A 13,169-nucleotide genomic window follows, 5' to 3' on the forward strand; every position below is an offset into this window, starting at 1 on the left:
TACACTTTAAATGAGTGAGTTGTATGATATGTGAATTTTATCTCTATAAAGCTCTTTGTAAAAGTACCATTTCTGAGGCTGTAACTTTGTCTACTAGAGAGAGAAAAATATTGATGGATGAGATGTATTTTTCCCTCTTCTATACTTTCTTGAAAAGTGTCACGTCACCAAGCCAAAAATGGTGATTCCCTCAACTACACTAAATCCCAGTAACCAAAGTGATTCCAGCGGGATGCTCCAGAGACCCAAGGTGTTCTGGGAGGCTGCAGTTCTCACGTTAGCCACGTGGTGTCGCTGTTGGAAAGCAGTCACTGTCTGAGGGCCAGGCCCCAGTTGACGTTCTGGCTGAATTCTTTCCTTGGAGGTGTGAATTGCCTTAGTTAAGCCAAAATGGGATCATGGCACTTTCTCTTTCTTCTCCATGCATAAGGTAAAATTAAAATAAAAGGACCATGGTAGATATTTCTAGTGCTCACCAATTTTTCAGGATCTTCTTCCCTTCTTTAAACTGGTCCCCTGCCCGGTTCCATAGGTGGCCGGGGAGGGGCAGGGCCATGTGACTGTTCTGGCCAATGGGCTGTGAGAGAGGCGATATACGTCACTTCCTGCCTGACACCTTTAAGGGCGTGGCTCTGATTCTCGATGCTCCTTCCCAGTCATGTGGACTAAGGATGCTGCAGATCCAGGCGCAGCATAGGAGTCTCCGTCAGGCCAGACTGGCACTGCCCAATCAGATAACCAGTTACCACATGTCACATGCATTTGAATGTAAATCTAAATAAAGAATAAAACATTCAGTTTCTCAGGCATGTCATCACATTTTAAGCACTCAGCAGCACCACTATATGGCCAGTGACTATAATGTTGGGCAGAGCAGATATAGAAAAAGTCATCATCACAGAAAATTCCACAGGACATTGCTGTTTTATATGGCTAAACAGGTGCAGAGAGAACAAGTGCCCTGGAGAGGGTTCTCCATGTGTTAACCCACTGAGATTCGGATTTCGGGTTTGTTTATTTCCACTGAACCCAGTCTAGCTGGACCCACCAGATTTCTTCCCTCAGAAAAGGACTTAAAAATCTCATCATGTAAGTTCTCAACCGGTGGCGTAACGCTGAACCAGAGCTGAGAGCTGAAGATAACACCATGCAAACCCCAGTATGAGCTGAGCTGGTAAATGAGGCTAAGGTCAAGGTCCGTCAGGTCTTAGTTGCTCACTGGTGTCTCTCTGTGGTTTGCCTCTACCTGGCTTAGAACTAAACTGCCCAACAAATGTTTTAATAAGAAAACAGAATCATTAGGAACAAAGAAAGACGAGAAGGGCTTGTTTCTTGTTGCAATTATTAATGGCTATCTAGAGGCTTTTCCCAGATGTCACTGGTATAGATCCGTGGAATACAGGCAGTCTCATGGGTCATCAGCATTTGATTTAGGGGAGGATCTATTTCATTTCTGTCCTCCTAGAATGAGCAGCTCAAGGTTTGCAAGTTCACCAGGTTAGAACTGTATTTGATTTGAGGCAAGAGGCTATCAGGAATTACAAAAACACTGAGGGTTCTTTGGCCGTGAGGCAATCCAATGGTCTTCGTGTGACCTGCTGCTGTGGAGGTTACAGAATACCATTGCCGCTGACTCAGCATTTCCACTCCTAGGTATGTGTCCAAAGGAACTGAGAACAGGTGTTCAAAGACATGCTCACCAATGTTCACAGAAGCATGTCACAATAGCCAAAAAAGTAGAAACAACCTAAATGTCTATCAACTGGTGAAAGGATAAATAAAAGGTAGGGCCGCCATTCAGTAGAGTATTATTCAGCCATAAAAATGACTGAGGCACTAAGTCATGTTTTCTACCTTTATCTTGCATCTACCTACCACTTCAGCATTTTATTAAAAAAAGAATAATAAGGGAGAAATGTGGGATTCACATATAAATCAAGTATAAAAATCAAATGAATAATTGTATCTGACTTGATTGTTTATAGTTCATGATGCGTGATCAAAACTGAAAGTTTCTGTGATATGACTGCCCTTGTACTATTCACCATGGAAGAACTTATTCACTACGTAAGAACTTGTTCACCATGTAAGAACTTGTTCGTTATGCTTCAGAAGAGTGGAGACTGTTGAGAATTAGGCTTGGGGTTGATTAATGATTGTGCATTGCGTCCCCTATACAGAATTTTATTGTTGTTAACAACCATTTGATTAATAAATATGAGAGATGCCCTCTCAAAAAAAAAAATCCAAGGGGTACCATTCCCAGAGAATACAATGTGAATTATACAACTTAGGGACCCTGAGTCAGTAAAGTAGAGGTCTAAACTCTACCACCTAACAACTACCAACTGTATCATCTTAATCAAGTTATTGGATCACATATTAAAGTCTCAGGTACCTCACCAGTAAAATGGGATTAATAAGCAACATCTCTCATAGGACTGTTATGAGGATTAAATGAAATAATGTGTAAGTGTATGCATGCACACATATGTAATTGGTTCAGTACCTTTCTTTAGTGAGATGTGTTTTGATGATGACGACGAATCTATATTCTAATCCTGCTCCACTTTCAGATCATTTACTATCTGTAACAAATGTGATTTATTGAGAATATTCAACAAAATTATATATGCAAAACACTTAGAGCCAGGTATAAAAAAGGACTATAATAGTAGCTATAATGATGATTCCTGACCATCCCCTATACCCATCCCCATTCATTCTTCCTTTCTTTTCTATACACACAAACACATGCACATACACTTACTATAAAATTCCATGAGAATAAACTAAAATTGATAGCACAACCCAAAGCCATATCAAAATGTATATTCTAAAAATAATGCATCCTCAATATGATTCACCTAGACTATTGTTAATATCTTCCCCTTCTAATCCTATCTATAAAATATTGCCAAAAGCAAATTTCAATAAATCACTATTTAGCTCAGAAGACTTCACTGACAAAATAGTCAAAACTTCTTTGCCTTAAATGGTCTTCCACGATCTTAACACATGCACATTTTAAACTCCTCTACCACTGCTCCCCTTAAAACACAAAAAAAGATTTGTCCTGTGTATATGCTCAGCATTTTGCTCAATTGCTTAAGGAATATTATCTTCTTCCCCCCAATATCTTCTAAGTCCTACTTAGTATCAATAATCTTTTCAACTCAACAAATCAATTTGAAGAAGTCATTCTGCAGGCAACTTACAGTAATAAAGACTAATGACAGTCATACTCTTAAAAAAAATGAATCAGGCACTGTTACATGCTACATGGATGAAACTTGAACACACTATTCTGAGTGGAAGAACCCAGACAGAAAAGGCCACATGTTGTATGATTCCAGTTAAGCCTGGGCGAGTCCATAGAGTCAGAAGGCAGATTAGTGACTGCTCAGTGCTGATTGGTGGAGGGGTGCTAATGGGTATGGGAGCTTCTTTGTGGTGATGATAATGCCCTAAAATTGACCATGGTGATGGCTGCATACCTGTGGATATAGTAAAGCCACTGAACTGTATGCATGGAGTGAATTGTATGGCATGTGAATTACATCGTAACAAAGTTTTTTTTTTTAGTATCATTTCTGAGTCTGACTTTTCCCAGTTCTCAGCCACTTTTCCTCTTCATGCACTGACCCGCCTCCCCCAGGCCTGGTTTCAGAGCCCCCAACTTAGAAGCCTCGGGGCTGAGACTTTGCGTCTGGATGCTTCCTTGTGGGTCTAGAGGATTTCCTCTCCTCACCCACATGCCCCGATGGCCAGGCTCAAATACTCTGACAGGGAGCTGAGGTATGATTAGGCCTGACCTATTTGCCCCAACATTTCCCGGAGTTTTTCTCACAGGATCGTTAGAGCTCCCAGTTCGCCAGGCTGCGCTTACAGTCAGAGCTGTCAAAACAGAAATAAGTAAAGGCCTCCTGTTTGGAGGCCTTTTATATACCAGAGAATTTTATACAAATGAAATTTTGTTCATGTGTTTTCATGATCTGAATCGACTTTTTCAGCATAGATGTCAGATATAAATGAACCACACTGACATCTGAAATATCTATTCCTAATTTTGAATTATCTTTATTACAGAGCTACCAGGACCTACCCTTTATTAAACAGATTAACAAGGAAGTTTTTAAAACTTTCCTGATTCATCCACATCTTCAGGGCCCCTATCATCATCCACAATCAGCTGGGATAGACGTCAAAATGGAATTCTTGGAAAACAAACAGGAGAGGTCAGTTTGTTCAGAAGCAGGCCAACAGTGACCAGACTTACTAAAAATAGTAAGTGGGCCTGGGCCTGTGAGACGTCTGGCCACTTCCCACCAATGGAATATCAACATGGTAGCTGGTGTCGCCTGAGACGATTCCAGCGCAGCAACGGAAGGTGTCCGAGCTCCCCATCCTCAGATGGGCGGCTCTCGCAGCTGACCCAGAGGCAGCACAATGTGTCTGCCGCCAACTCTGGTCGTGAAGCTTCAGCAGCGATGACACTCCCTCATCTTGCTAGGGGGAGCTAATCAAACCCAACCAATTCCTAATTTGGGTTTAGCTGTCATGTGCTAAAGCCTCTGCTCGAGACCCAAGTCCCCTTGACTGGCTTCAACCCCGTGACTTACTTCCGCAGCAGATGGACTGTTAGGAGTGACACACACAAAAGCCTGGAAAGAGTGCGCTCTTACCACCGCGGGGTCATGCCCACCAAGCCTGGTGCCCAGGGAGTGGTTGTGCACATGCCAGGGCTCCTACCCAGGGAGCCACGCTCTGGCAACTGGGGTATCTCGGGGCACTTCTAGCCCACTAGTGGACCCACAGCCCACCTGATGCGGAGGGAGAGCCACAGGCCCCGGCGCTCTCCATAGGAGCGGCGTCCCATGGGCCCTCCAGTTCAGGTGGACACCCTCATCTCCATCTCCTGGACCACGGACTGTTAACTGTGGTTAGATTGGGCCTTTGAGGAGGTAGTTAAAACAAAGCCCTAATGCAATCTGGCTGGCATCCTTCTCGCGGGGGGAAATTTGAACACCCACAGGTCACCAGCGTTGCTCATGCAGAGTGGACCCTACAGACTCACCAAGATGCCACCTGCAAGTCACCCAGAAGCCTCCAAAGAAACCAAACCTGTGCACACCTTGTCTAGGCCTTCCAGCCTCCAGCACTGAGGACTGGTCTGCTGTGTGGGCCACAGCAGTGATGTTATGACCACCCCAGTAACCTAACACAGGCGTCTAACAATTTGGGGCCATCGCAAGATTTGAGCAAAGCATCTTTTGAGTCTGGGTCTCATTTAAATTAGCATCAGTGCTTCCTCATCGACACAATCCCAGAGCTGCTATCAAGTGCCTGCTGATGAGCAAGACTCCTGGCTCAGGGGCGCTCAGCGCCTGGTTGCTGATTCCCGGGGCTGAGATGTGGGGAGGAGGTTCCAGAGGTCAAACACACACGCAGACACAGATACATCCAGTATTTATTGAGTCGTGAACCGCTGCAAACATTGCCGAAATCTGAGGCTCACTCATCCGGATCCCTCTTGGCTCCCCAGGGGGATGGCAAAAGGTGTGGCAGAGGAAGGGGCAGGTCCAGAGTGCAAAGCTAGACTCCGGGGGCCACACACACACCCCCACATCACCCCACACACACAGACAAAGACCAGGGATGTCGGTATGTGCCCCGCCCGGCGGCTGCGAGAACATCAGGGAAAGACCAGGCGTCAGTGAGACATTTCAGTCCTTCCTGTCATGAAGCGTCTGCCGACCGGGGCCGGACCAAGGTCACTGGACTGTGCAGAGAGAAGAGGTGGGAGCAGGCTCAGCTGCCGAGGAAAGAGGCCGGGTTGGGAGCCCGGGACATGGGGAGAGAGATGGGGAAACTGCAGCCCCATGGAGAAACCGAGGAAGATGGCATGCCGATAAGGTGAGAAATATGGGCAGCTGGGGAGATGCTGCTGGGTGGCATGGACCCCATGGAACACCTGCGCACAGGCCCGTGGGAACCTGTTTCCAGAGAAGCTGTCGACCGAAGGGGTTTCTCTATGTCCCAGACAGACCTCTTTGCTAGTCACCCACTGGCTAGTTATCTATGGTGCAAGAGGACTCACCCTACCCAACACAGGCCTGCCTCACCCCCAGCTCCTGGGAATGCCTGCCTGGAAGAGCATCTTGGTTTACCTGGGGCCTTGGGCCACACTGGCTAGTCTATGCTACGGTGTAACTAGGGTGGGGACCTGGGGCCATGCATCAGCAGCTCTCAACTTCTGGAGGGGCTACAAAGGTCAGCCACACAAGTTAGGCATGCTTATGTGACCAAACCCCAATAAAACCCCTGGACACCAAGGCTCAGGTGAGCTTCCCTGGTCAGTGATACGCTGTGCGTGCTGTCACTCCTGACCTGGGAGAATAAGCGCCATCTGCCTGAACCCCGAGGGAGACGCCTGGAAGCTGGCACCTGGCCTCCCCTGGACCCTGCCCGTGCCTCCTTCCCTTTGCTGACTTCAAGCTCTATCCTCTGTAATAAACTCTAACCATGGGTATAAATGGTTGTAAAAGCAAATCGAGCCTGAAGGTGATCTCGGGGACCACTGAAATTGTACTCACAAAACACACCAACGAGAACCATTCCTCCCCCTCTCTCTGGTATTCATTCCCGTTTTTTTCTCATGCTGGATGAAATCATCTATTGATGGACCTCTCCAGACTCCAAGTAAAACAACTCACGTAAACACCTTTGAGTAACTGCCAATTTGGAAGTGGCAAATGGCACGTTTATGCAGGGGGTGTGCTTCATTTAAGCCTTCAAGTATTCAAATCCTGCCAGGGTGGCCCCCACCCTCCCCTCCTTACAGCAAAAGCCCACAATTTATTCAGCTCCTGCAACTCTGGAATTATCCAATTCTTGATTTTCTGTTTTTTAAATGGGGGAGACTCACTTCATTTCAGACCTGTCCATGAGGCAAGACATTATTTGTATGTTTGTACTGCACTAACTCAATTTTGCAAGTCCCAGCTCACATTGAGTGGGACCTCTCTATACGGAACTGAGTTGAAAACATCTTGAGAACCAGTTTTCTGATGCAGAGCATTCTGGGGGCAGGTCCTTGGGTGCACAGTATACTGAGATGAGATACTCGGTTCTAGAACGCCCTTGTGGGGGTCGGCACTCAGGTTTAGAGGGTGGCAGGGGTGCTTCTAGGTTCTGAAGTATCAGAAGCCAGAACTTGGCTCTGGACTGCTCTAGCACAGGTTAGGTTTGGAACTACACTGGAACATACTGGCTTGGAAATTAGAAATCAGGTCAGAAGATGCTGAAAAGCAATTATACCACCCAGAGAATACAGAAATTGCTACTTGTCCTAGGCTGTGTCAGGCTGGAGACTGGACTTAGGTTTGGAGTACATCAGAAATGACAAACTAGTGCTCAGGAGCTGGGACCCCCTCACCTCTGCCTTCAGGGCGCATTAGCCTTGAGCCAAGGCGGCTTTGATGGCCGCCACCAGCTTCAGGAACTTGCTCTCCGTGTCCACATAGCCATCGCCTTTCTGGGGGTGGGAGGATGAGACAAGGGGTGAGCTGGGACCAAGATACCACCTCCACCCCAACTCCCCACTAGCCCAAAAACGAGGTGGGGCAGAAATACCTTCTTGGAGTGAACCAACTTCCCTGCTACCATCACTTCAAAGAAGCCCGTGGCCTGAGGAGTCCCCTCGCCGCACTGCGGAGGACAGAAGGACGCCGGAGGGCCTGAGATGCCTGAGATACCCGCCCCTTCCCAGGGGATGGAGAGCATGGCCGACCCAAATCACGCCCACTGCCACCCAGGTCTGAGGGCAGACGCGACCCAAGCCTGATTACTTCCCTGTCCCCAAGACTCACGATGTCCAGGCACCCAGGAAACTCATCTTCTAACTTCTTCTTGAGCTGAAGATACTAAAAAAGAGGTGGAGGTGTCAACAGGGGCCACCTCTCGCCCCTCCCTGGGACACCCCTGGGCCAGCCACTTGGCTTACCTTGGACTTGTAGCCTCAAGCGCCACTGGTAGGAGAGTCCAGGAGAGAGCGTCCCGGGGAGAAGAGACAGTAGGGATCCGGGCAGGGGCAGGGGAGAGAGAATGGAGGGGCACAGGGTGAGGGGGGTGGAACCAGAGATTATAAGGACACAGAGGACAAAACCGAAAGGGGACAAACGCCGTCAAGAGAGAAGATACAGGGTTAGTTGGAAAGCCACACAGAGACAGGGAGGCAAGGACACGGAGCATGGACACCCATACAAGGAAAACGCACAGAGCCAGGGGGACAGAAAAGGGGGTGACAAGAAGAGACCCCAAGTATGAGACCGAGGACAGAGGGAGGGAAAAGGAGAAAACTGGTTAGAATAATAACTCCAGAAAGAGCGGCATGCCGTCACTCCTGGGGCCCAAGGCCCTCCCAGTTCTGAGAACCAAATCCAAACGCCTCCTCAACCCCCACGGGAGGCTATTTTGGGACTGGATCCTGGTCACAGGCCTCCTGGGGCGAGGGGGGGCTCGCAATGTCACTCCACTCTCTGCCTGCCCGAGCAGGCCGGGGCATTCTAAAGCACCCACACTGATCTGAGCCTTTCAAAACCCCTGGCTTCCGCCCTGGGCTTCTCAGACACCACAGCCAGCAGATCCAGATTCAAGCAGCCTCCACCATCTGCAGTGTGGACCTCGAGCTACTGACCTGCCTCCACCCCAGTCGCAGCCTCGGTTTCCTCACCTGTAAGGTGGAGCAAAAATTCCCTCCCTCAAGGGCTTCCTAGGAGGAGAAACGCACTGGCCGCGTAATTATTAAGCCCCTACTGTGCCTATGCGTGCCACCACAGGCCTAGGCGGCAGCGGGGACAGAACGGTCACCAAGATAAAAAAATCTCTGCCGACCTGGGACTTTTTCCTCCCAGCAGGGGAACTGGATCAAACGCGTTCAGAACCAACACAGCACTCCAGCCCGTAAGATCGCTCTCTCCCCCTCTACAGATGGGGAAACTGAGGCCAGAAAAGGAGCGGCGTTATCAGCCGCAAGGCATCTGTACATTCAACTCCCTTCCAAAAGCACGCCGGAACATTCTCGAACCTGCTCGTCGGGCTGTCCCCGCCCCGCAGTTGTTCACCGCACGGGAGGAGGGGCCCTCTGAGGGACGGAAGCTTCTCTCCGGCCCAAGCGGACCCCACCAGCCCCGCATGCTGAGCCCCGGGGTCGGCGTCCAACAGGCCGCACGTCTTCCCCAGCTCTGCGCTCTACTCCCGAGTCGTCTGAATGTCACCGAAACAGGAGGGGGCCGCGCCCTCTACGTTCGCCCTGTCTCACGCCCACCCCACCCACACAGGAGCCCCTCTTCTCGCGGAGGGTCCCCGGGGTGCGGCCCCAGCGCCCCGCGCCGTCGGGACAGGGGACGGGGTCCGTGGCGCGGGCCTGGGGCAGCCGGGCTTACCAGTAAACGACGCGGACGGCGAGAGCCATGACTCGGGAGCGCAGCATCCGCGAAAGCGCGGACGCCGTGGAGGCTCGGGGGGCAGCGCGCAGTATGCGCCCGCGGGCCGCGCGCACGGAGACTGGGCCCGGCGCTCGGCGGCGCGAACCAACGCCGGGGGGACGGAGGGCGGGCAGGCCGCACCGCGGGGCCCGAGGGGCCCTGGGCCCGCCGCTCGGGACTCCACGCCGGCCTCGTCCTCTCGCCCCGTGGCTAGGGGCCGGGCGCGCCTCGGCAGCCGGGGTGCCGGCAGAAGGGCCGCGAGTCGCCTGCCGGGTCCCCCCTCCGGGCCGGAATGGTGCGGCCCGCGGGGCGGGGCTTCCCGGCGGCAGGCCCGGGTTGGAAGCGGAATTGCAGGCGAGGGTGCGGTTTGAAAAAGCGGCTCTGAGGCGGGGGAGCCAGGAGAGACGAGGGAAATGGATCCGAAAGGATTCGGGGTGGACGCGGGGGCCAGGGGTTCGTAGAAAGTGCTGGAAGCTGGCTTCTCGTTGAGGCGCAGCCGCGTCTCTTTAAGCCTCAGTTTTCCCGTCTGGAAGATGGGCGTAATCGCCTTCAGAGACCGTAGACCCGTTTAACAAAGACGTACTGTACACCCTGCAGCCCGGGTTCTGAGGTTACAGCGATGAAAAAATGGCCAAAAGTCCTTTACCCTGTGGGAGTGAGCTGGGAGGAGAGGAGGTGGGGACAAGGGGTATGACGCAACATGAACAGAGCCCTTCCCTTATGGGGTTGATGCGCGTGTAAAATGAGTTCGTACATGTTGAAGGAACGAGCACGCTGGCACATGGGTCCACCTCAGTAATGGTGAACGCGTCGAGGGCTTCCTGCCCCCAGCTTCTGCCCTCGCCCCCTGGGTCTTGGTTCACCTGCTCTAACCGTGCGCTAACGCCTTCGGGGCGTCTCCATCCTCGGGCATCCCTTAGCTGAAACCCTGTCTCAGGGCAGGTGAAGACCAGCTTCAAGTCCCACCCCACCTCTGCTGGGGGCGGTATGACCTCTGATCCCGCTGGTCCTGGAAGGGCGTGATGCGCTTGCGACGCAGAGCACCTGACACGGGGCTGTGTGTGGTCACTGTCCCCACCTCCGCCTCATCTTCACACGGCTTCTTCCTGTGTGTGCCTCTGTGTCCAAATTTCCCCACTTGCTAGGGACTGGCAGTCATGTCGGATTAGGGCCCACCCTCCTCCAGCGGGACCTCTTCCTAACCGATTTACTCTGCAGAACGCGATTTCCAAATAAGGCCACATTCGGAGGTACTGAGGGTGAGGATTTCAACATAAGAATTTAGGGGAGGGGACATAATTCAACCTAGAGCAAATCATTCAGTTACCTGATGCTTGCGGTCTGTTCTACAACTCCTGTGGGTTGTAGATGAGTAACAGCAGTGCAAAATAGTTCTTCTCTACAGAAATGTGAGTGAATTCTGTCTCCTTGGAGGGGCAACTTTGCTTTAGTCTATTTGAGCTGCTCTAACAAAACAGCATGGACTGACTAGCTTAGAAACAACACAAATGTATTGCTCACAGTTCTGGAGGCTGGAAGTCTGAGATTAAAGTGCCTACATGGTCAGGGGACAGCCCTTTTGCTTCATAACCTTTTCACTGTGTCCTCACATGGTGGAAGGGACTAGGAAGCTCTCTGGGGTCCTTTTTATAAGGACGCTAGTCCCATTCATGAGGGCTCCACCCTCATGACCTAATCACCTCCTAATACCATCATCTTTGGAGGTGAGGATTTCAACATGAATTCTGGGCGGACACAAACTGTCTTACCAGTGGGTTTCAGCCCCAGACAAGTTTACTATGTATTCAATGAGACCAAAGAAATGACAGTGGAACTTTCTTGGGGTGAAAGCGTTTACACGCAACTTTATTCCCAAGGTGGCAGGTCAATCACTAGAATCCTGTCCACTCAGAGGGAGTCTGCATGCAGCAAACCAGTCTCTGCCTCTGGGCCTCTCTGCCCGGCAGCCGTCTCAGTCTCTGTCCTCGGTTCTGCTCTCCTGCAGCCATGCTACCCTGTAGCGCAGGTCACTGGGCGGGGCTCTTTATATGGAGTCAATAACAACGTATCATCCACACCTGTGGAGGGAGCTAGCCCAGCAGGGCCAGGTGACAAGCCTGGTCATAGGAATCTTCAGTTTATCCACACATTCAGACGAAAGGACCTCCCCAAATGGTTTGCCTCCATTTGAACATTTGTTTTCAGGATTCCTGATCTGTAAGTATATCGTAATGATTCTCCTTTGACCTGGTTGTAACACCTCACCGATGTTAAGTCAAATCTTTAACACGTGTTCACTTTTAGATCTGGTATGAGTCATGATTTTCCCTTTTTTTCCGAAAATCATCTTGTAACAATACCGTCCTCGAGGAAGTCCTCCTTGGCTCCTCGGACTGGGCTGGGCTGGGGTCCCCCTGAGCCACCCTCCACTGCCCCAACCACCCTGCTCTGCTGGGGTCTGGTGCCCCCACTGACTTGCCCAGCAGACCCAGCGAGTGGCCACGCACAGGGCAGAAGCTTAGAGGATGTTCTGTTGACTAGGCTGAGGGCTCAGAACTTGCCAGAACTTGCCAGGAGCCTCAAGTGAAGAGACACACGCCCCTTCCGGCACTGAGAACAAAGGGGTCTCTGTTGCCTAGAAGTGGGAGAGGCTGGAGGAATAAGTAATTATTCTTGGGCTGGAAATCTCTCTCTGTCTCATAAACACACGCACAAACACACACACCAAGGGTGCTTGCTCTCACCTGGGTACACAACTGCACATCCAGGAAAGGCACAGCCCAGCCAGAGACAACACAACAGCACATACCTCTGTTCTGCCACATAAAGAGCCCCTGCAACAGCCCGGGCGGCATCTCCCCACCACATCGGCAGGTGGGGAACAAGACGGCAGCCACCCCTCCCGGCCGCGTGGTGGGAGACCCCAGCATATCCCACACACAGGAGAGTAACGCACACATATCCACCTAGGGACATGACAGTCACCCCAGGATCCAGCTCCCTGGGACACAGAGACAAAGCACACACTACCGAATTTGGTCACAGTTCTTGATATACAACAGCACAGCTGCAGGCCTAGACAAGACCATTAATGCTGACTGGTGTGTTCCCCAACACACAGCAACACAAGTCCATCTGCAAAGAGACACAGTAACGCTGGCATACACCCTCATGCAGGGACAGTCACACAGTGAGACTGTGCAGCCGCACTGCTTCACTTGGAAGCAGACGTTGGCACGCAACAGCAGAGCTACGTGTGCACACGCGCACACACACACACTCTACATTAACACAATAACCCAGGCACACCCCCACACAAACTCGCTTGGCACATTTGGACATGGCCCCCATAGCACGACAACACATGCAGAGCCACACAATGCCTCTGACACACACATACTGAGACGCTGCCGCCCAGTTACACAGCGCATGGACTCCCTCCCACAGCCACACAGTGGGCCCTGCCTAGGGCCAGGGCACACGCAGTAAGCAGATGTGGTCCCTGAATCCTGGGGCTCGTGGGATGATCTGAGAGATGGACACAGGAAAACATACATAACTATGTATTTGTGAGGGCGTAGGGACTGTTGGGGAGAAAAAGAAAGAAAGCCGGGAAGGGTGGTGGGGAGTGTTGGGGTGGGGAGGTTGTAAATAGACCAGGGAAAGCAGCTATATTATTCA

At 51.1% G+C, this 13,169-nt stretch overlaps 1 protein-coding gene and 1 long non-coding RNA gene across 2 annotated transcripts; both read right to left on the reverse strand.

Moving 5' to 3' along the window:
• Window positions 1-5,452: 5,452 nt before the first annotated feature.
• Window positions 5,453-9,616, reverse strand: SELENOW (selenoprotein W). Its single transcript, XM_017640862.3, has 6 exons — window positions 9,447-9,616; window positions 8,006-8,030; window positions 7,872-7,925; window positions 7,636-7,710; window positions 7,439-7,537; window positions 5,453-5,782 (listed from the first exon to the last, which is right to left on the reverse strand). The coding sequence occupies exons 1-5, from the start codon at window positions 9,491-9,493 to the stop codon at window positions 7,457-7,459; spliced, it is 282 nt and encodes a 93-aa protein (XP_017496351.1). The 5' UTR covers window positions 9,494-9,616; the 3' UTR covers window positions 5,453-5,782; window positions 7,439-7,456.
• Window positions 9,617-11,326: 1,710 nt separating this feature from the next.
• Window positions 11,327-12,724, reverse strand: LOC140847091 (uncharacterized). Its single transcript, XR_012126744.1, has 3 exons — window positions 12,233-12,724; window positions 11,968-12,139; window positions 11,327-11,703 (listed from the first exon to the last, which is right to left on the reverse strand). It is a non-coding gene; the product is annotated as an uncharacterized lncRNA (long non-coding RNA).
• Between the last annotated feature and the right edge of the window lie 445 nt (window positions 12,725-13,169).

This window comes from Manis javanica, chromosome 17 (assembly GCF_040802235.1).
Source record: "Manis javanica isolate MJ-LG chromosome 17, MJ_LKY, whole genome shotgun sequence".
Classification (NCBI taxonomy): domain Eukaryota; kingdom Metazoa; phylum Chordata; class Mammalia; order Pholidota; family Manidae; genus Manis; species Manis javanica.